The sequence below is a fragment of the Fulmarus glacialis genome, unplaced genomic scaffold (genome assembly GCF_000690835.1).
Source record: "Fulmarus glacialis isolate BGI_N327 unplaced genomic scaffold, ASM69083v1 scaffold13411, whole genome shotgun sequence".
Classification (NCBI taxonomy): domain Eukaryota; kingdom Metazoa; phylum Chordata; class Aves; order Procellariiformes; family Procellariidae; genus Fulmarus; species Fulmarus glacialis.
Window position 1 is genome coordinate 84,700 of NW_009192261.1, and position 22,934 is coordinate 107,633.

Consider the following 22,934-nt stretch of genomic DNA (forward strand, 5'->3'; position numbering starts at 1 on the left):
GAGACCGGAAACCGGGACCGGCCGCCTCTTTTGTCGCCTTTTAAAAATCAAGGATTTGTGTTGAGCCTGCGGAGGATAATGAGCCTCTCACCAGGCACACAATGAACTGCACATCCCCCTGAAATGCAGAGTGGATAAAGTTAACTGGTCCTTGGAAAGACTAAAAAAAATAAATCAAGGGGCTAGAAGACGTTTGCTTGTGTGCCAACCTCCGCACAAGAGTCTGAATCCTTGGCTTACCAGAACAGCACAGCCTTGATGGTACTCCTTGATTTGGGAAAATAATACCCTTAGACTCAGAGACCTTATAGTGAGTCAGGTGGGATACACTTGTTTCTGTTCGTCTTCTATTTTACCATTCTATATTGATTTTTTCTTTTTTTTCTTAAATCAGTAACACTGCTGAAATACTCCCATGCAACAGAGACAACGAAAAACAAAAAAGGACTCCTGATAAGGTTTTTGGAATGGTTTGGAATTTTTTCTTCCCCTCCAAGATCAAGGCAAATTGACTCCTACTGCATGTTTGCAAGCAGAGCAGGCATGAATCTATCCTTAGACTAGCATCTCTCGATGGAAAGAGTATCAGGATGAAACAGGAAAGGAGAAACAGTAGCAAAAGGGATAAAGAACTACACGCCTCCCTTCCCCACATCTTCATCCCACCTCTCCAATCATCTTCTGCAGCAAACACTACGGCAAGCATTTTATACCAGATGCTTCTTGCACAATACCCTTTCAAAAATGAATAGTTTCTTACCCTTGAGCAAACAACAGAGAGAGACGGCATCTAGTAAAGACATTTTGCAGTGGCCTGTTCACTGTCTGTGTCAGGAAGACTGCCTTAGACTTTAGAAAAGTTGAAGATGGCCTTGGTCACAAACATGTTCCCATGAAAAGTACTGAACATAGCGCAAAGCCTTGTCATGCCTTCTGTGCCCTACAGCCCCTTGGTGGATCCTCTGCTCTCATGAGGTTTCTATTAGAACATGTATTCATCCTTTCTATTGTTTGATAATGAGCTTTTCACTTTACTTGCCTGTGGGTATTAAAACTGTCTGCTCGGACAAAAGTGGAATCAGATATTCTGAAAAGGGCGATGTGGATAATTTTAAAAATAGAACTAGCACCTTAGGAAAAAAAATGCTCCTGAACATGTGCAGTAGCTGAACACCACAGCTGTCCTTCACATGTGCTTTCTGGTGCAGCGTGTTCTTCACCAGTAGGAGATTCCTAACTTGATGGTGGGGTGTGGTGTTGGTTTGGGTTTTTTCTTGAAAAAATTTCTCCCTTTGGGGAGAAAGATTATTTACTCTGTAAGGCCCGTCCATCTCCGAGTCCATCTCCTGATGTTGCTTAGGGTCAGTATTTGTCAAAAAATATGGAACTACCAGTTGGCCTCAGGCTACTCCCCCATTTTGGGTCAGCAGCTAGCAACAGATCTGGGGTACCGCCAATGTCACGTGCTCAGAGCAGTCCCGTGTGAGACTCCTATGGTGACAGCTACTTCCCTCTACACAGGCAGGAAAGTGGTGACTTTCAGGAAGTAAGATTTTAGGTATCCATGATAAGGAAATGCTGTGTGAGAGTGTCTTTGACAATAAAAATGCTTAAATATAGGAAATGCTGTCTGGGGCCACTGTACAAACACATTGTGAAGGTTGCAAACAGTTGAATAGTTTTGCTTTTTAAAGAAGGAACAGGCAAAGAGGTAATGAAAAAAACTGGGATAGAAATGTCATCTACTGGCATTAAAGGAAATGGTGATTACAACTCACTTGTTCAGACAGTTACCATTTTCTTGCACTTTTCTGACTATATTCTGATCAAAAGAGAGTTTCCATTCAAAATTTTTTAACAGCAATGATTATCTTAATCTCAAAGTTCCTGCTATGTAGCTGTACAGAACAAGCCTAAAACATAGGTATCCAAAAGACTTATTTCTTACAATACAGCCAGGCAGCCTGATGAGTCAGACATGAGTTTCCTATTTCAACACATAAGAGATTTTATTTCTCTCAAAAGCCACAGTTGTGGACCAAGACATACAACATCCATGGCCTGATTCAACCTATGACCTTTCTGTTTCCTAAAAAGTTTCAGATAACAGTCCTTCTCCTGGCTTGTTTTGTGACAGATTAGAAGAACAAAATAATTAGTAGTGAAGACATAAGGAGTCAGTTAACTAACTTTTTGGCAGAATCTGAATCATTGAAAAGGCTATAAATTTTATTCGGTATCTTTTCTGTGCATCAGTCATCTCCTAGATGCCACTTCTCTTCCTTCAGTCTAGCCAGAACTCTGATGTGAGAAGTCCTCTTCAGCCAATGCTTTGACTGTGTTGTGCTCTCACCCTTCAGATACCTATTAGCATTCTCACTCTGTAAGTATTGATTGCAGTCCATCCTTCCTCACCTTCAAGGCACTGTGTATTTCTGCATGTAATCAAGAAAGATATTATGGAGGGAACCAGTTTACCTCAGTTCCTTTTTGTAAGAGTTTCAGTAAAATGCTCAAAGTTCTTGTAACACTACAAACAAAAACCATGAATGTCACAGAATGGTTAACAAAGTTTGGCAGTTGCTGATGCTGTTATGGTAACATGACACAAGTGATTCTTTAGATGATTCAAGCGAGCTTAGCACATAGTGGAAAAAAACAGTGAAGGAACACAGTGGAAGATGCAAATACAACTGCAGGAACAGGATGGACTGGGAAGGGAGAGAAGGATGGAAGAGAGTAGAGGTGCAGATTCATACTGTATTATCACAAACCTCACACCAAAGGATGGTCATCTTTGGGTCATCTAAAGTATAGAATATGCCTATAAGTTTTCATTGCAAACCAGTGGTTATTGTTTGAAACAGTGAGACTTTTCTGATTCACTTCAATTAAGATGTTAAAAGCCTGGTCATTCATAGTAGAGAGACTGAGCCTACAGTAGAAGAAAACTCTAGCAAGGGGTTCCTCCCAGACACCTGCACATGCACAGGGATCCAAAGCAAGTGAGCAAGCGAGGAGCTCTCAAGCGATGTCTGGCACGTGAACTAAATAAGTTCATGGGATTTCAGGGCTCTTGAGGTGAACAGACTTACACACGGCTGTTGTGGGCAGAAAGGGTGGGTTTCTAAGACTCTTTTCTACGCATCACACTCATATGTAATCTGGCAGAATTCTTTCTAGAGGAAAGAATACTGGGACCAGAAAAAAATCTCTTTCACGTTATTAAACATAATAAACATTTATGCAGTTTAGATATCAGCAGCTGAAGTTATGTTTCATTTTTGGCTATGCAGGCTCAGAAAGAATGCTGTAATTTAAAGCAGGCTGACTGACTGAATCGGTGTTTTTTGCATGTCATCTTGGAGACAATGTGGTGGAGGGGGAAGGTGGAGGGAAGGAGGCTGAGGTGGAGAAAGGGAGGGTGGTTGCTCATCTGGTCTTTATTTCCTTTCCCTGTTTCTTAATAGTTCAAGGAAAGGGCCCATTCCAGCTAGAAGCAATGACACTCTTGCTGTGGTATTTCATCTTGGAGGAGGACAGGCCACAGCCTGCTCTGTGTGCTAGCGTCCTGGGAGCCTCCACCACTACGCTGCTTTGGGGTGGGGAGGTTAGAGGGGGTGCGGGCAGTCCTTGCGTTGTTTTTTTTTTTACAGTGGGAAGATTTCTAAAGAGGGCCAATGCTTTATCTTTTGCATGATGAATTTTCTAGCTAGAAATCCTTATAACAACTGTATATGTACTTGCCTTACCTTCTACCATGTGGTTTTTGTTTACTTTTTTTAATGATGTATCAGTGGAGATGTCACAAGCAGTTAATGGAAAATGACATTTCTGACTACTTTAACCAACCGGGTTGTAAAGGGAAAACATAGAATGTACGAAATAAAACATCTGTTAAGCAGAACCTTTTAAAAAATTGGCTCAAGAGGCAAGGTCAGGTTCACTGGTGACAGGCCTATAGCAGTCCTTGTTCAAAACCTTATCTGAGACTCGTGTAACTCAAGATTCATGCATACTGCTCACTTTTGTAGTAACAAACATTAATTACACTCCCAGAACGTGAAGTACGCTAGTACTGCCCGTACTCCCATCTGTTAAGCAGAACCTTTTAAAAAATTGGCTCAAGAGGCAAGGTCAGGTTCACTGGTGACAGGCCTATAGCAGTCCTTGTTCAAAACCTTATCTGAGACTCGTGTAACTCAAGATTCATGCATACTGCTCACTTTTGTAGTAACAAACATTAATTACACTCCCAGAACGTGAAGTACGCTAGTACTGCCCGTACTCCAGATGAAAAACTGAAGCACAGAGAGATCAAATAACTTGTCCACAAACCCACAGAGAGAGGTTGTAGTCAAACCAGAAATGAAGTCCAGGCTTGTGGAGGCCCAGTGCAGTGCCATAACCACAAGACCACATTCTTCTCCTCGTGACATGCACTCTCCTGTTGGATCTTTCTTACCGTAGCTATACCTATTCTTATGCGCTGCGCAGGATATGCCATGAACCAGGTCTTGAATCCTTAAGGACTTAGTGGGTAGTTGAAAGAGATCCTGTCCCTTTCAGAGGAGAAGGAAGGAAGAAGGCCGAGTTCTTCTAGAAACATCCTTTCCCCTGAAACTCGTCCTTATCGTCTTAACAATATTTCCTTTGCTTTCCAAGAGTTGTTTTGAAGAGATAAAACCTTTACAAGAGCAAAGGCATTTCTGATTCAGCCTAAAAGAGATCCGTCATTATTATGATTCGTACACATATGAAGGGAACAAGAAAAGAGTGTGTCAGTCCAGAGGGTGTAACAAGCAGCGTAAAGTCAAATCAGAGCAAAACAAGCCATTTCCTGAGTGGTAACACGGCTATTCGCATTTCATATTGCATTGTGCAGTCACATTGAATTAAAATATTCTCTGCTTTGCCTCCTCCTCCTCCCTACTCCCTGTATTCTCCACCTCCCAGTGCAATACCTTCCCCTGCATACTCCCGTGCCCAGCCTGCAGAGAGCACAGCGCTCATCTTTTGGCCACTGTCAGAGCCCAGGTCAGAGACTATTCAGGAAACTGCATAGGAACTTGATATGTTTCTTAAGAATTTTTTTCTTCATTAAGGATATTAAAATATCTGTTATATCAGGTTGACCTTGCTGTGGGCTACAAATTGTTAGGATACAAGAAAAACAGCTAATGCTTTGGGATGATGCAGTTTCATTTGGAAACTGGGCAAAGAAATTAATGTTATTTTTAGATATATGAATGATGTCAAAGCTTCTAATTGAAATAAATCATTATTTATTGTAATTGCCTCATTAATGTCATCTGAGTCCTACAGACCACTCTGCCTCAGAGGATAAAGTGCCTTAGCATAAAGCAGTGGTCTCTCCTGACATCCCTGGAGATCAACAGACTTTATTTATAATGAACGGGCAAAAGTAGCAGATTCCCAAGTTGAAGTTATTTCTTAAGATCACTGTGGTATTAAAGTCCCTCCCAAAGTACTTTCAGCAAATGTAGCCCAGCAGATATATGGCATGGAAAAAAGCCACAACAGGTCCAGATTTACAAAACCATAAAGGCACCAAAAGATACAGATAGTCATAGAGCAGGATTTTACAAAGCCACTCGGGCAGCAGAGGAAGCTATGTCCCATCAGCACCTACAGTCCTCTTTATATTTAATACAGGCCCTTTCTCTACTCCCCTCTGTAAATTCACACCAAAGTTATATCAAGCTGCACCCAGTATCAGATTAAGCTACAGTAGTTCATGAAGAGCAAGTACTAAATGTTCTGCAAGTTGCTATGTCTGCAATTAAAGTTCCTATGCAGCTTTCACAAACAGTTCAAATAGTAGAGAAAACATTATTATTCTGCATGTAGTTTCATGTGAAAAAAGTCTCAAATTCTCAGCTGAAGCACAAAACAGAAAGCAACACAAACTCTATGGTCACCACAGAAATTCGAAAACTCCCTGATCCAAATCCTCTTTTGAAAATTTGCTTTGACCAAATAGTGGCACACCCAGTCTAGGCTGGACGGAGTCTTCTCATGCAGTTTCTTTACCTGGACACTTAATAAGGAAAGAAATACCATCACAGGATCTATTGGAGATCTGCAGCTGCATCTCAACATCATAATTCAGTCCAAATCTTCTCTTCAGGTGGAGACTTTGCATAAGCACATCTCAGAAAAGCAATGAAGCAGAAGGCAACATCCCACATTTTGAATAGGTCTTCAGAAGCACCTGTCACTCACTTAGGTTTGGAATAAAATTACCTCCAGTGACATCTGTCTGCCTTCCTACCTGTTTTGCTTCTGCAAGGGTCCCATGACCTATGGGGAGGCAAGGGGGCTACCAAAGCTACTCCACTGCTTTTTAAAGGACAGAAGATCATCATCTTTAGTCTTGTCAGCTCATCACTAGAGCAGTGCCCCAGCTGTGCCACATTAGCCCTAGGAGAAATCTGAAACCCACATGAAGCCATCTGAGGTAGACCAATTAAACAGGTCCAAAAATACAAGTCTTGACCTCAGCTTGGAAGAGGTAACACCTGATTATAGCAAGGGTGTGACCCTCACTGCTCCAAAACTCCTATTCCAACTACTGAAAAAAATGCCAACATATCTAATATGGTGTGCTACCAGAGGAGAAGGGGGAGGGAGAGAGGAGGAGGGTATTGCCATTGTATGTTTTCAAGCAACGGATGAAGAGGGACAAAAGAGTCCACACATCAGGAAACTATTAAAATGAATACATTCCTAGTTTCTTCATAATTAATTCAGCATGGTCAATTTTGTATCAGAGAAGGGGCAAGAAAGATTTCAACCACTTCCTTTTATCTCAAGCTGTTTGGAAGAATATGATCTTGTAACACTGAAAAGAAGTGCCTCACTGCATCCCAGCAGGCGAGTGCAATTTTAACTCTTCCACATGCCTAATTTGATATGCAAATCCCTATTTTCTCTGAGACATACAATACTTAAATTATACAGCAAAGATCCAGGTTCATTTAGGCACTACTCATCCCCACTTTCTAGCCCTACCCGCCTTTTTACTTCATATTGCATTAAATAATACATTGGAAACAGTTTTCGCTGCACAATTTCCCTAAGAGCATTTTTTTCTGTACGTTCGCTTCATTGTGAGAGTTAACATTTGGTTCACATTTTGACGGTTGTCTTCACATGCATAAGGACCAGAGACCTATTCTTTCCCTGTTCTTGAAATTTTAGTTTCTCGGTTAGGCTGAGTTATGCAATAATTTCAAAAGAAGATTCATTAGGCAGCTATTTATATGCTCAAGTAATTCCATTGTTTTCAAAGTCCTACGGGAACAAACATTAAAGCTGTGATTGGCCACAAGTGTAGCTAGTCAGTTTGGGAGCTCTTTCACAATCATTCAGCAAGCAAAGAGTAGCATGCACAGGTAAAATAAGCCCTTGAAGTACAGTTAACCAAGATAATTATTTGCAGCTCTCCTTAATAGAAAATTCAGGTAGGGTTAGTTGAGCTCTGTGGCTCTGAAGGTCTACCAAACACATTCAACACTTGATCATTGCCTGTTGCCCTGTATATAACACGTGACATCATAACTGAATATACACGCACACTGTTTGAAATGCTAAAACCTGGAAAATTCATGTGAACATTCAGGAAAAATAAATCTGATGTTAGTTAGAATCGTGAATGCAAGGGAAGTTTCACCTTCTATTAATACTCCACTAACAAGCTTCATCTAGAGATAACATGTTTCCGTGCAATACACTATGCACCCGAATATTCTTCTATGAAAAGGGTTGACTGAAATTTTTGTAAGTGTTATTTGCTTGGTATGTTATAATAGCACTTAGATGGCCCAGATGAAATTCAAGGTTCCATTATGCTACACCGTAGCCCAAAGTGATTATACAATGCCACAGGACCCGCCGAAACGGCGGGGAACAGCAAAAGGACCTCTTCCCCCCCCCCCCACCCCCCCCCGCAAATGAAGAGCTGAGGTACGGTCTGATTACATGACCTGACCAAGACCAGACAGGAAATCTGTTAGGGTTACATACTCAAACCAGGTATTGGAAGTCCCACCCCAGTCCTGTCACCACATTACCATTCTTCCCAAATATTTTTCTGTTACACTGCTTGCTTGTGTCAATACCTCCAAGTCTTTTTTTATTAAGACAGAGGCCTATGAAAACAGCATACTATTATTTAATCAATCTGTTTTCTCAGACTGTATGGTACTGAGCTTTTACATGTTTTCTATTTCTATACTAGCTGTGGAGTGATGACTAGGATTTGCAAAGAAGGAAACCCACACTATCAACTTCTCAGACCATTCCATGTTTAGTAATTGACACATCAGATAGCAACTAATATTTGGCAATTCTGCAAATACTATGCTTTAAACTGACTTAGCACAGAAATGAGTATTATATATATTTGGCCCAAGGATGGTTCTAATGATCAGCTCAACTAGGCATTTTGTAGCAGAAGAAAAGCCTTTGTTCCAAAAAGCATGGCTAGGATACTGAAAAATCTGCAAAACCAGATTTTGATTTAAATGTTAGAATGTTTGCCAAGCCAGCTTCTTGGATTTCTAGACTTTGATCAGCATGTCCATGACAACCATGCCTATTGCTTTAATCATCATCAGAAACCATGTGCGTGTTATTAGTAACAAATACTGCCAAATCTTACTCTTGGTTTACCATTGTAGAAATGAGATAAAAAAAATCACAGTTAACATACAATATGTTGACAACACTGATTTTTCAAAGCAACCAAGAGATACATACTCATATACTGAAATGAGAAACAAAATTGGTCTTCTGCCATTTCAAAATTTACCTATAAAAGTTCATTGACACAGCTTCATCGATATACTTTTAAATGTTTCCCAAAGAGTAAGACTTGGGGAATGAAAATGTTTGTAACAGCAGAAATAGGGTATTTGTTCAAGCAAAATAAAAAGACTAATGTTATTTTGGGTTGCGCGCTAAACATACTTGCATCTTTTATTTAATGCTCTGCTCCTGGAGAATTGTGTTCCATTCTGAACACCACCTTACTAGAAAGACACTGGCTGCAGGGCCAAGAAAGTAGAGGACTATATTTATGCTCAGTAGAGGTACATGCATGAAGATGAAATAAAGCAAGGAGAAATGTGTGCAGGAGCAAACTTCTGTATACACTTGACTATGAAATTATCATCCACATAAGGTGACAGAATATACTACTAGCAAGAGCACAGTATATGGTGACCCCCTGGAGCAGCAAGCAGACACACAGAGAGCCTAAGCAGTCTTACCCGCTTCTAATTTTATGTTTCTTTGGGAGGCCAGGCATCATCTCCAGCAACTCATTGTCCCCTTTTCCCCAGTCCAACACACTGACAGTGAGCAGGAAGGCTATAATACGGATACTGCCCTAGAGAAGAGGTGCTGAGAAATCCTACCAACCTTAGCAGATGCCTAATAGTTTCATTATTTGGGACCTCAGTACAAAGCCACCTCCTACTTTGATCAGAATTTAAGAGCAGAAGTGGTACGAGTGTGATAGAAGGTTTCAGATCAGCAATAACAAGTGATGACCTTTAACTGCCCTGAAGGATGAGCCTGTTTCTATGAATGCAGTGGTGTAAATTCCTGATGCTTCCAGTGACGATAAAAGCCATACAGTAGACTCCACAGTCAGAAGCTGAAGTAGCCCTAAGCCCTGTGACAGACAAGACCCCTAAGAAAATCCCAGTCAAATAAAACATATACTGGCCTCCTCTGTTAAGCTACACAAACAAGTTTTCAAGCTCTCTTTATTTTTCAGCCATGTCTTGCTCAGATATAATTTTATTTGTTATAAATCCTTAGTCTGGAATATCCAATACATCTAGAAATTCCATAATATCTATTGTTCAGTAAATCAAATAGAAGTTTTTGTTTAAATAGTGCTATAAATGAAGAGTCTGCTTTCTGACAGTTATCCCCCCTTTTCCTTTAACTGACCAGTATCAACAGTTCTCATCATATCACTAATACACGAATTATACTAGAGACAAGAAGGCTGAAACAAAGCATTAATTTGGTTTCTGTATCCCCTAGATGCTCTTCCTCTATTGCATGTACTAATTAAAGATGTAGCGACAGTTCATTTAAATACCTCAGAAGTCTCCAGTGCCACACCTCAGCAATATCATACACCAGCAACATGGACTATGCTCAACAAGGAAAGATAGACCAGCTACATTAGAATTCATTTTCTAAACATAAACCTCTGTATCTGCCTACGTATTCTGTTGCTATTCTGATTTAAATAAATACAAAAGTCAGGAAGGACAAAGAAAAAAAGTTGACCAATCTATGGATTCCCTTTTATGTGCCATTTTGGCATAAGCATGCAAGTGTGTCCTCATTCTCTACACAGCCTACACAGAGCTGAGAAAGGTCAGAGGACTTCAGTGAATTTCCCGACACTCCTCAACTTGCTGCAGAGTCAGGACTAGAATGCCAGGACACAGTACACCAAATCAGTCCTGGTAATTTCTTTTTCCTTTTCTAATCGAACATTTTGGGTACGCTTTATCATCATCATTTCGTCTTTCTCAAAACTATACACGTAGAGTAGCACAAAACAAGAGTGCTAGGTTTTTTTAATGCCATCTCCTAGTTGTGCTGACTTACAATTGAGAGTGTCAGAGGGCTCACATTTCAAAATAAAACTTCTGCCGCTTCCCACTCCTGCAAACCACTTGGGAGCCGGTCAGTGCGTCAAAGTGGTGTTTGCTATTATTGCTTTTCTGCTTTATTTGGTGAAGCATCTTATAAGCAGACCCCTACAGAGTTCTTCTAGGAAGGAGACCTACCTACCAGTGTCATGCTGACTTCGTCTCCCCCTTGTGCTGTACGCCTTTCAGCTGTGTAACACAAACTTGGGGGAAGATGAGGGGAAGAGCAGCATTAAATATATTGTTCCTCTGCATTTCGCTTTGAGGGAACTCTCTGCCCGTTGTTGTTTATAAAGAATCTAGTTTTAAGCAGGGCATGTGGGGGGTTTTGTTTTGTTTTTGCTGACTCTGCAAACTGATACTTTGAGAGAATTGTCTGGGGAAAGCAGAGAGTCCTTTATTATGTCCGTCACTGCCAAGTGATTTGGCAGATTCCTCCATGAGATGCACAATCTGATAGGTTGTGAGAGAGCTTGGCTGGCCAGTTGCCAGCAGAAAAGCTCAACTTAAACACTTTTGAAGTCTTATTATGGCCAATTTGTGGTTTTGGCTGAAGAAAGGAAGAAGATGAAAAATAGAGACAGCTGGGTGTCAGTGAAGGATGGAATTATCAATGTCATTTTTGTTGCTGTGCCACACAGAAAATGCCGGCTTTGTATATACGTTGGATCTAGCTAAAGCAAACACGTGCACTGGCTAGGTAAACCTGCAAAGATTATTTCATTTGTCTTAGCATTTGTCTGGAAGATCGAGGTGATGTATCGCTGTCTCATGAATCAGAGGGCAAGGTCCTTTCGTTTGGCTAACTGCTAGTGGACAGAAGGCCTGGCAAGGGCTTTTACAGAATCCACGCTGCTTCCCAAATTCAAGGCCAGAGGGAGTCCCCTTCAGCCTCAGCACTAACACCACCAGTCCAAGACTGGCTTCAGTTTGTGCCTGAGGGCCATGAGGAGGGAAGGGGTGCTGGGCCACCACAGCTCCCAGCCCAAGGGTACCTTGGGGAAGGAAGGCGCTCCCTTCTGCAAATCCCGTGCTGATTTCCAAAGTCAAAGCAGCACAAAGAATCTGTTATGTAGGCCTAGATCTGGACATTGAGACATACTTCAAGTAATAGCTAGTTTCTGGTTCTTCTCAAAAAATCTGTTCGGTTTTGATCATCCTCAAAGACTACCTGTCCTGGCTGCATTAAATAATCTTTGAAATCATAGAATCATAGAATCATTAAGGTTGGAAAAGATCTCTAAGATCATCGAGTCCAACAGTCAACCCAACACCACCATGCCCACTAAACCATGTCCCTAAGCGCCTCATTTACATGTCTTTTAAATACTTCCAGGGATGGTGACTCTACCACTTCCCTGGGCAGCCTGTTCCAATGTTTAACCACTCTTTCAGTAAAGAAATTTTTCCTAGTGTCTGAATGAAGATACATATAGCTGTTGGAGAGCCATGTAGTCACATAGCAGGAGAAATTTTGGGAGCTTTGGTTTTACGGAGTACGCCTATCAAATCAGCATTTAAAGCATGAAATTGTCAACTACCCAGACAAAAAGAATGCTGAAAACAAAAACCTTGTTCACATTACAGTTTGTAACCTAGTTTGAATATTATTTCAAACATGATAAGATGGAGGCTCCACCAAGCTTTGACAGCCAAGGGTAGAAACCAGGACAAAGACTACTTGAGCCTAAAGGCAACGGGACAACATATGTTAACAAGGTAACATGTTTTGCCATTCTGAATAGGGGCATAACTTTGCCAGGTTAACTCGAAACATAAAAAAAATCCCTATCTGCAGAAAGAGTAAGAAAAGATAATGCTCAGTGAGGGAATTGCAGGACCTAAACATCAACTGAGGTTTACTATTAAACACCATTCAAATCAAGCTAGGGTGGGGAGGGAATAGGAGGTTAATGGTTTAAACAAGGTAAATCCCTCATTTTGTAAAATAAGAGCCTCTAGGTTAATACCAAAAGACAAAATGTGTCTTCTTGCTCTTTTTTAGCACTCAGTTAAGAAAAACCTTTGGTGAAAACAGTTCTTGCCCTCCAGCTGGATGAGCACTGAGACACCTCTGTCGCAGAGCGACCGGGTGCTCGAGCACCCTGCCGGGCAGGGCTGGCTGCTTCTGCGCCAAGGAGCAGGCTGTTTCTTGGAAATGTTTATGCAATTCAGCTGTGCTGCTGCTGAAGCCACAGACAGTTAAAAAAAAGAAAAAAGAAAAAAAAAAAAAAAAAAAAAAAAAAAAACCCCAAAGAAAACACCCAGCCTCAGACCTCTCAGGCCATTAGTGTATCTCACTCAGGTTTTGCCTTCCACCAAATACTGTCAAATACCTGTTTTGTTTGGACCTGAAGGGTGGAGGTAGTTGGAGAGTTGCCTTCGCTGCTGTCAGTGCTTCCTAATGATGTTTCTCACTAGAGAAAATAAGCTTATTTGTTTGAGAATCCAAATGCCCTGTGGGGCACAGTTTGGGAAACTGAAGATACGGGAAGGAAAATAGTATCTGTTAGGGCAAAGTATAAACATCCATAAAGCAGAACAGCAAAACACCTACGGAGAATGTTGTAGCTTTGCCAGCAAACTAATTAAAGTCACTGACAGAGGAGGGAGCTGTGACAGCTGAAAAGTCAAAATAAAAATAAATCAGAAGTTTAGTCTAGCAATTATAACAGGAAATTACCGCTGGAGTCAGGGCTCCTACATTCTTTTCCTGGTTCTGCTTCCAATTTACCGAGCAAGTTGGAGAAGCCAAAGTTTAAAAGTAGCTTCTAATTTGGAAAGCCTCCATTTCTGATGCCCAGCTGTACACACAGAGGACCTCACCAATTAACATCTTCAGTGCCCTCCTGTGCATTTGTGAGGGCAGAGCATTTCAGGGCATTGGCATCTCTGAAGTCAGCTACCTGACCTGCAGAAACCTACAGTTATCGGCTCGCACAAAGTGGCCATCTCTGAAAGTTTCCCCTGTCTGTGAATTGTGGCTAGCGCAACATATTGCTGAGGGAGTCTGATGTTTAAATGCTTTTCACGGCTGGCATAACATATTGCAGTGGGAGTGTTATGTTTAAATACTGTTCGTAAACATTTACAAGACTTCTCAGACACCCTCTGTCTCCAAAGTCAGTGCTATTACTTTTGGAAATAGTGCACTCAGTGACCTGCACGTTTTCTGAAAGGACTGCTTCTTAGTAGGGGAAATGAAGCTGCATTTCCAGGTCTGACTGCAGGAGGAGTTTAAGTAGAGTGCCACTGAAAATCTGAAATAACTCGTCTTCTGTTCAATAACGTAGCCCCAATTGAAACTACAAATAAAGCAATCTGTGATGCCTCAGGAGGAGGGGGAACATCTCTCAATCATGGGAGCTCTCTGTACACAGAGTTCCTATTCAGTTCCATGAGAATTTCTAAATGAAGAGAGCATGTGGCTCCTTCTTACACTGACTTGAGTTGTGCTACAAATTCCTCAGAGGCAGAGACAAATTAAGTGTCCAGAATAAAGATGTCTCCATAAATTTTGCTAACCTACATTCAATTACAATCTCCCACCCTTATCAAGGGACACCATGGATCAGAAGATTACACTCTGGGTGCCTGCCAGCACTCATGTAGTCATGGAAGTCCAAATGTTTCTCATTATACCAATGAACACTTTTTTTTCTTCTGTGCAATACTTCTGTAAATATGTGTGTCCTAGTGTCAGCTTCATCTTTGCTATGAGCCAGAATACTTACAGTGGCTTGTCAGATTGAGTGTCATGAAGCAAATTATTGTAGAGGTTTGCCTATTTTTAATGGAGGTTGCTACTGCATCTGATCTTTTAAAGAAGAATATTGCTATGCTGAGGAATAAGCATGAAAAATAGAGAACGTTGTTTACTGACACTCCAGAAAAAAAAGAGGCCAGAGTAGGTTTGGGGTCCTCCTGCTCCTCTTCCACCCACCAGCGAGCGGGGTGGAGTGCACTCGATGTTCCTTTCCTGCTTGCTCCCACGTGCGACCCTGGAGGTAACACAGCATACACCATCTCCATCAGCCACGGGAGCGCGAGTCTCAGAGCTCCTGCCAAGCTCAGGTCTTCTGCCAACCACCTGCTTTTTCAACCCATGTTTTCACATAGAAAACAATTTGGACCTACACACACTGAGAAACTGTACAAGCTCCCGAAACAAAAACAAACTCCTTCCCAGCATGACGGGTCATTTAACTTTTGTAAACTTCATCTGGGAACCTTAAAAAAAAAAGCCGCAGAGGCATGACATAAATAAATGACAAAGAATCCTTTGATAGGTGATCATACCATTCTGCCCCTATACAGGCAAAGTGTCTCCCTCTGGGCACCAGTAAATAAAACACAGTGAATACATGGGCAGTATTTCAACACCTGCTAGAGACTCTGGGAAAATGGCTTCATCTTTACAGCTATCTTCAGGACAGCTGTATGCAATACTCTCATCTTCACCTTAACATACTAGCATATTATGTACCTTACTATACTTTTGTTAAGTACAACACACAGTTTTAGTGAGTTTGTTTAGAAAAAATAAAAATGGTATTTGCCTAAGGTCATTGTCTACTCTACTAGCTTCCCTAGATAAAAAGGCTTTCTTCAGGGGACATTTAACATTTAGACATCACAACAGTCCGCTTGAGAATCCCTTCCTATTTCCTTCAAAATGTAGAAATCCGTGAAACCATTTACCAAGAGCAAGAGACCAAATGAAGTTCATTAAATTAATGATTTCCACTAATCAAAGACACGTCTTTCCTTCATCCTCAATCCCAGTTTGTGCACTCCCATATAATAATGTATATCCACATACTAATGGATTGCCGATATTTCATTGTTTAGAGGCTGTACAAAGCTGAATCATAAAAAGTTTTCTTAATGATAGGTTCTAGTGCGGAATAGACAAGGATCTAGTTAAGAAATACAGTCCTTTACTAGTGAGCTACTTCTCCAGATGCTATATATAATACTAGCAGTATGTACTCAATAGAGATAATCTTATCATAATGAAATGGATATTAAAACTATTCATTGCCAAAAGTGCATGGGCATATTTCTAAATACTATGTTCAGTGTCACTTACAAGTCGTCTTGAACTTTTGAATACTTCTTACAGGATTAACTCTCAGAACTGTTAAACTCTAGCTTTAATATATGAACTGTTCGTTAAGGAGATATGACCTTCATGTCTGCCTCCAGTATCTTCTGCCCAAAGTTTCCTAATTAAAAAGACTTACTTCTCCACTACTCTCCCACACCCCTTTTTGGTCATTCATTGCTACTTGCCGTTGTTTTGTAGGCTCGTCCAAAAGGAGAAGGCCTGACTCCATACCAGGGCAAGAAACGCTGCTTCGGTGAATATAAGTGCCCCAAATGCAAGAGAAAATGGATGAGTGGAAACTCCTGGGCTAACATGGGACAAGAATGTATCAAGTGCCACATTAATGTTTATCCTCACAAACAGGTAGGAGAAGTGCAGACCTGCTGGCTTACAGGCTTGGAACTAGGAATGCTCCTGAGTTTGTAAAGCATGGGTAAGATTTAAACAGGACTTGACATGGACTCCAATACACCACAAAAAATTGTTTCCCAGATGAGCTGCTGTTCTCAGTCCTGGAAGTCTGGACTGGTGTCATCAGAGTTGCAAAATTTGAATGTCCTATCTTTCAGTAAAAATACCTCCAAAACAAAATCTTTGCCTGCCTTTATTATAGAAAGACTGTGGGGCCTTATAATCTGAGAAGGAGTAAAACAAGTTCAGCAGTAGCAATAGCCCTCCTAGTCCTTCTGATTCTCTTCATATTTACACCAATTTAATGTTTCATTTCACTGGTGTCAGTAGAGTTATTTCACATGTGTACTACTTTTTTCACCTGAAATTCACTTGAAATAAGATTGGATTTGGTCAAGGGGCTATGTCTATTTATAAAGATTACTGATAAAAGCAAACAATACTAAGATGACTCCTGCCTACAGAAATCCTTGGTTAATGACAGTAAAGCAAGCCAGCCTGGTAAAAGAGAGGTTTCTCGGTTTCTATAATACCAAGTGATGCCCGAGCAAAGAACTTCAAGAGAAAGCCTTTTATTAAGCTGAAAGAGTCAAGTCTAAGAAGTAGCTCTGCTAGGAAAGCTGTATCTGCCATCCTGTCGGCCATAGCCCACATGGTACACACAGCCTTTCTTCCTGCTCCCTGCAGATTGCAGTTGCATCTATCCCTTGAAGTAATTTCCTGCATTTGCAGCTCACAATGGGAAAACTGACTGTCAGTTCCTGCTTGTATCCCACCAGAACTAGTCACAAGCAGTCAACTAGCTCAGTGGTCTTTAGTGGGAGACAGACAGACCAACTGCATGAGCTCATACGCCTTGTTTCCCTGACAAACCAGGCTACAGAACGGCTGTCAAAGCTGAATTTTCATCTAGAAAGTCACTTTTGACAACCTCATGAAATACAAACTTTGCCATCATAGCAAAAATTTGAAGGGGATTTCGCAACATTGCAGAAAATTGTAATGGATGGAAAAAGTGAGAATTATTTTAAAAGAGTTTGGGAGGTGTGATTTGCCTGAGGTGTAATTCATCCTAGCTGAATCTTAGTAATAGAGCTCTGCATGGGTCAAGTTACCTGCTGCCCACTCAGAGAGACTGCTGAAACCATAGACAGATCATTTGGATGTACTTGCAATAGATGCAAAGGAAATTCCATCAACAGCCTTAGGTGTCTCATTAGTTACCTAAGTGCTTGCAAAATTCCTATAAAAAGCTCTTTCCGTAGGCTCATAAGGAACATTCCATACCATTTCATGAGATTTTGGAGGGGAGGATGTCAGGAAAAAAAAATCCTAAAGGAGGATACTGTGACTTTATTATGATGAAAAGACAGAGGAATATTGAAATTCATTGCAACAAGCAGGAAGAGGAGATACAAATAAGTTTATTAAGCTTTATCCCAGCCAGGAATATAAAATCAACTATATTTCTTCCTCTTGTACACATAGTTATCTAATTCTAAGAGCGAGATTTGGCTCAGTATCTACGGCAGCATTGCATTCCAAAATGCAGCCAAAATATTGATTTAGAATTGCTAGTACCTTGAAGCAACATGAATTGCAGATAAAATGTAGTGTTTGAAGCCTGCCACGCTTGTGGCAGAAGCCTTGATTTAAACTTGACATGCATCACTACAAGATGATCATCCCTTCTTTCCATCATGGGAGTTTTTCTACTTTACGATGAACTTGCACAGTTCCCTGGCTGAGACAGTGAATATGTTTGTTTCTGTTGGCCAGTTGAGATTATGTGATCCATTCCCCTTTTTCTGGGCTCATACCACTCTGATTGCAAACCTGAAAACAAGAGGTCATCTTTAGAAACTGCAGTCTAATTTCCCTGACAAAACTGTGACTGGAAACTATATTGCAAGTGAAGAAAGCAAGGACCTCTTTTTTTTTGAAGCATATATATGAAAGGAAAGCTAGGCAATTTTCTTTCACTAACTTACATGAGAATCTCAAAGCTTCCAAGGTCTCTAGTTCCTTGCCTCTGTTTAGACAGCTTGTGTAGACAACTGCACCAAAATCCAAGCTGAGCAATGAAGTCATTTATCACATGCGTGGAAGTACAGTCTTGAGAAATTACAAGAGAAAGAGAGAAATTACAAGACAGCTGATTTATAACAAAAGTTCATAAATATTTACCTTGTTCTTCTAAATTCTTTCCATCATTTATGTTACTTTTGAAAGGGTTACAAGAAATCACTCGAGGTATCCCATCCACACTATACAAGAGGCATTATAGACTTGGGAATATGTATATTTTGTAGTAAAGAAGGTTTGCAAGTAGTCCCTTGGGCAGAGATGCGCCTTGCGGCAGGGCTAGAGGAGTCTAATCGACATAGTAGTACTAAAGTCAAAGATATACTGTGGAAGGGTTGCAGTCTACAGTGCTTCTGTAAGCTGTGCTTGCCTTGGCGCCATATACATGGTGTTTTCGAGGCAATAATCACAGCATGTGCAGTGCAGGTTTCCACAGCTGACCCCCATCACTATGTTTCCATGTCATTCCCTAAGGACACCGTAATTCAGGATGTGGAAGAGCTTTGCTCTTCTTATCTATCCATGTGTTCGTGTCCCACCAATAGGTATTGCAGCTATTTGAGATCTTCAAGACAAAAGCGTATTTCAAGTAGGCTTCCAGATATAAATAACTTGCAGCCAGTCGTTAGTGCTCTTTCCCAAAATTTGAACTTACAACTTCGAGTTGAAAGATTTTACATCCTGTGTCTCTGCCTCACCTCTGTCAGCTTCTATTTCTCAGTGTTACTATCGTCATTCTTTCTATTCTTTTTCATTCTCCAGAGGTGCCCTGTGCTGCTTCCAATTAAACATATCAGCACTAGCCAGACAGTAGAGAAAACAGCATCAGTTCATGCACAGAGCCAGCAGCAAAGGAGAGCTAACAGGCTGCATGAGGTCAGCGCTGCTTCTTGACAGAGCCTAGTGTTTGCTAACCCCTACATGTTTTTTGTCCAAGCATCCAGCTCCAACACCAGTCTCACTCTAAACATTTATCAACATTTATCTGCATGGTGTTATTCTGCACCATTTTGGAAGATGTGCTCTACCCAGTCACCAGTACTCTTACACTAATGACTATATTTTGTAAAAGCACAGTGAAAGATATTTAATAAAAAGTCCAATATTTCTAGTTTGAGAGTTAAAGCACAAAAAAATCTTATTGTGCACATAAGATTGTTTTAGTATTTTTTTTAATTAGCACTGTTACACCACCTTAACATTTTCTGCTTATATTTCCTGTTCATTCTTTAGATTTTGATTACTTTGTTGGCACCTACCATAGGAGAGTCCTTATTCATGTTTGAGTTCCTATGCACTTCTAGAAGTTTTTAGCAGTCACTTTTTTCCCCTCTCAGTGCATTAGTGGATGTCCTCAGCTAATTATGTGCTCCTATTGCCTTTGTTATATGGGATCAGAGTATTTTCACTCTCATCTGAATCTTCCATTAGACAGTTTTTCCAACTTAAACAATTCATCTAAGAAAAGATGCTGCCTCTCCCTAGAAGCCATGTTTCTCTTGTGCCATTTTAACTCCATTCAAGAAAAAGAAATCAGTATTGCTTTGTAGTGTCTGTTCTTTCACTGCAAAGTCACCACAGTATGTGATATGATCATAGTACAATTAATCCGTAAGTGGATTTTTTTTTTTCCTTTTTAAATTTAACAAAACCCAGATGAACTGGCCAGACAGGAGTTTGACCTCCATTCAAGGTCAGACACTATTTACCTCTAGTGAAATAAATTATTTCTATTTCAAAAAAATTTTGTCAGTATTTCTTCTCTGCATGTTTTGGAAATTCATTATCTCCTTTTCTTACTTCTTGCCCTACCGTTTGGTAAACATATCATTGGAGCCTAACATAAAAAAGTTATCTTGAACATTATTTAAAAAAATTAATGGTCATTTTATCAGCAGATGCAAATCACTTTTGGTTCCTCAACATTACTAGCCTTACGTCAAGTTACAAGAGCCTCAAAACTACAAAAATTACTTAACTGCAAACAACTCAGACCATGTCTAAAAGCAGTCAGGTGCCACATTTCCCTGGTGAGGGCATATTATAAAAGTCTCCATTCACAATAGCGTATGAAAACTCACACCAGATCACATCAAACTCCCCTATTCCACATCTGATCCTGGGCAGTAGAGGACATTTACAGGAAGGTGTGGATATAGGACAAGCCATAGCAACCGCCTCTGAGGATACTTTTCCATCCTCTGGTATTGCCAAGTAATTATCTCTGCATTCCCCCAATTTCTCACCAAATAGATCAACCTCTGTAGAGTCTATTCAATAGCTGAAATATAACCACATGGGCCACCAAGCTTTGCTACATCATCCTGAATATTGGAGATTAGGATGATTTTGTCAATTTAAGAGAAAAAAATTAAATCCTTATATTCAGGATTGCTTGACATTCATTGCAGTGAATTAGGAGCTTATTCTCAATTCCCAGGCTTGCCCTTTTCTCCAGTCCTCATCTCCATCTCTCTTTCATCTTCCCCAGTTACTTTCCTCAGTCTCTGGACTTTTCAGTTCTGTAGGGCTTGTCCACATTGTCTCACAAGGGATGGTTCATGCCTGAGTACTCCCATGTAACTGGCTCAAGCAATAATATCAGAGTACTGAAGAGAATAATCTCCACTCTGGATAGCTCTGGGGTAGCCATTCCAGCACATATGCTGGGTCTGTGAATGGCTTGTACAACTATGCTCAAATCTTGATTTCCTATGCATACCTTTCGTTAGTGGGTCCCTGGAGAGGAGAGCAGCCACACTTCCCTGCCACCTGCTCTTTGTTCCTGGAGGCTCGTTTCGCTCCAGGAAATGATCCTGTGCCAATTCCCCACAAGCAATGTCTCAGTTCAGCCCTGCACTCTTACTCTACATACCCGATCTGTGAGAATGAGCTTTTAATCTCTCTGGGGCAGGAAAAGTCTTCTCAGCAATTTTACAGCTGTGTGTATACTTCAGAGTGCTCTATAAATAGAGCTCTAAATTTCTGCATTTAAGAGAGATGGTAGAGCATGTATTGCAAGAAGTAACACAAGAGCCTGATAGCAGGGCTGCTGCCATTCATTCCCCAACTCACCCACAGAGTGGGGAATCAGGTGGCTCTCGCACCTGAGCTGCAAAACTGCTCCTTGTCCCAAGGAAGCTCTGCATGCATTTTTGTTCTCGTGACTCAGTTGTGCCACTGTGTTCCTCCTTTTGCATTTCCACCACAGCCCTCAAGCAGTAAAACTCCCCATGGGAGTGCTTACAGGAATTCACAGGACATGGGGCAAAAACTGGAGGCCAGTTGAGCTCAAGCTCTATTGAGGAATACGAGACCAAAGAACTACCCTGACAAAGCTGCTCTATGGCTATTCCAAAAGCCATTTCCTGGGTAGTTACTTTAGCTACTCTAAACATAAATAGAAGTCTCAGATAGGACTTAAACCTACCTCTTATTCTTCCAAGGAATTTGGATCTTGTAATTGTTTATGCTCCTTCCTACCCTGCTCCAGCAATGGAGACAGTCCTTATAGCCATTCACCAGCATTCTTGGCACTGTAACAGCCCAGATGCCAAGCTTTGAATTCTCATTTTCTTCCCCTGCCCGCTATAGCGGCAACATCTGCGCCTGTGGTTCCTTCCTGACTGGCCTCTTATCAAGGCTTCTTCTCTGGCTTTGTGGCTAACTCCAGTGCTGTTTGTGATGACAGCTGTTGCACTGGTGCAGAACCAGCCATCTGGTGACTGACTTGTCCTCTTGGACACTGTTTTCTTCCAGCTGTCAGGAATTTACTGTTGGACTGGAAATAATTTGGTATGTAAATACATTCTTCATGACATCCAGGCTATTACTTCCATGGGCAATGCAGTGGTTCCATCACAATTCCCATACCTGGGTGCATACACAGCCACCTCTCCTCTCATTATGGGGAGGGATGGGTCTGATCACTCAAGCCCAATAAACTTTTCAACAGTGTTGTGGTTTAACCCCAGCCAGCAACTAAGCACCACACAGTCGCTCGCTCACTTGCCCCTGGTGAGAAGGGGGAGAAAATCGGAAGGGTAAAAGTGAGAAAACTCGTGGTTGAGATAAAGACAGTTTAATAGGTAAAGCAAAAGCTGCGCACGCAAGCAATTCATTCACTACTTCCCACCAGCAGGCAGGTGTTCAGCCATCTCCAGGAAAGCAGGGCTCCATCACGAGTAAAGGTTACTTGGGAAGCCAAACCCCATCACTCCGAACGTCCCCCCCCTCCCTTCTTCTTCCCCCAGCTTTATGTGCTGAGCATGACGTCACATGGTATGGAATACCCCATTGGTCAGTTGGGGTCAGCTGTCCTGGCCATGTCCCCTCCCAACTTCTTGTGCACCCCCAGCCTACTCGCTGGTGGGGTGGGGTGAGGAGCAGAAAAGGCCTTGACTGTGTGTAAGCACTGCTCAGCACTAAGACATCCCTGTGTTATCAACACTGTTTCCAGCACAAATCCAAAACACAGCCCCATACTAGCTTCTATGAAGAAAATTATCTCTACCCCAGCCAAAACCAGCACAACAGTTTCAGGCCTGCAAGTATGATCTTTTGACTCGTTAGATTTAATAAACCCTCCCGAGCATGCCCATACTTGTGTGCTCCAGCAGCAG

The 22,934-nt window shown here is 41.3% G+C and overlaps 1 protein-coding gene across 1 annotated transcript in view; it reads left to right on the forward strand.

Moving 5' to 3' along the window:
* The window catches only part of ZCCHC24 (zinc finger, CCHC domain containing 24), a gene marked incomplete at its 5' end in the record, with an annotated part of 95,821 nt that overhangs the window by 67,995 nt on the left and 4,892 nt on the right, over nucleotides 1-22,934 (forward strand). The window contains one exon of the mRNA XM_009587018.1: nucleotides 16,015-16,179. Within this exon, the coding sequence (XP_009585313.1) occupies nucleotides 16,015-16,179 (165 nt within the window). The remainder of the gene's footprint in view (nucleotides 1-16,014; nucleotides 16,180-22,934) is intronic.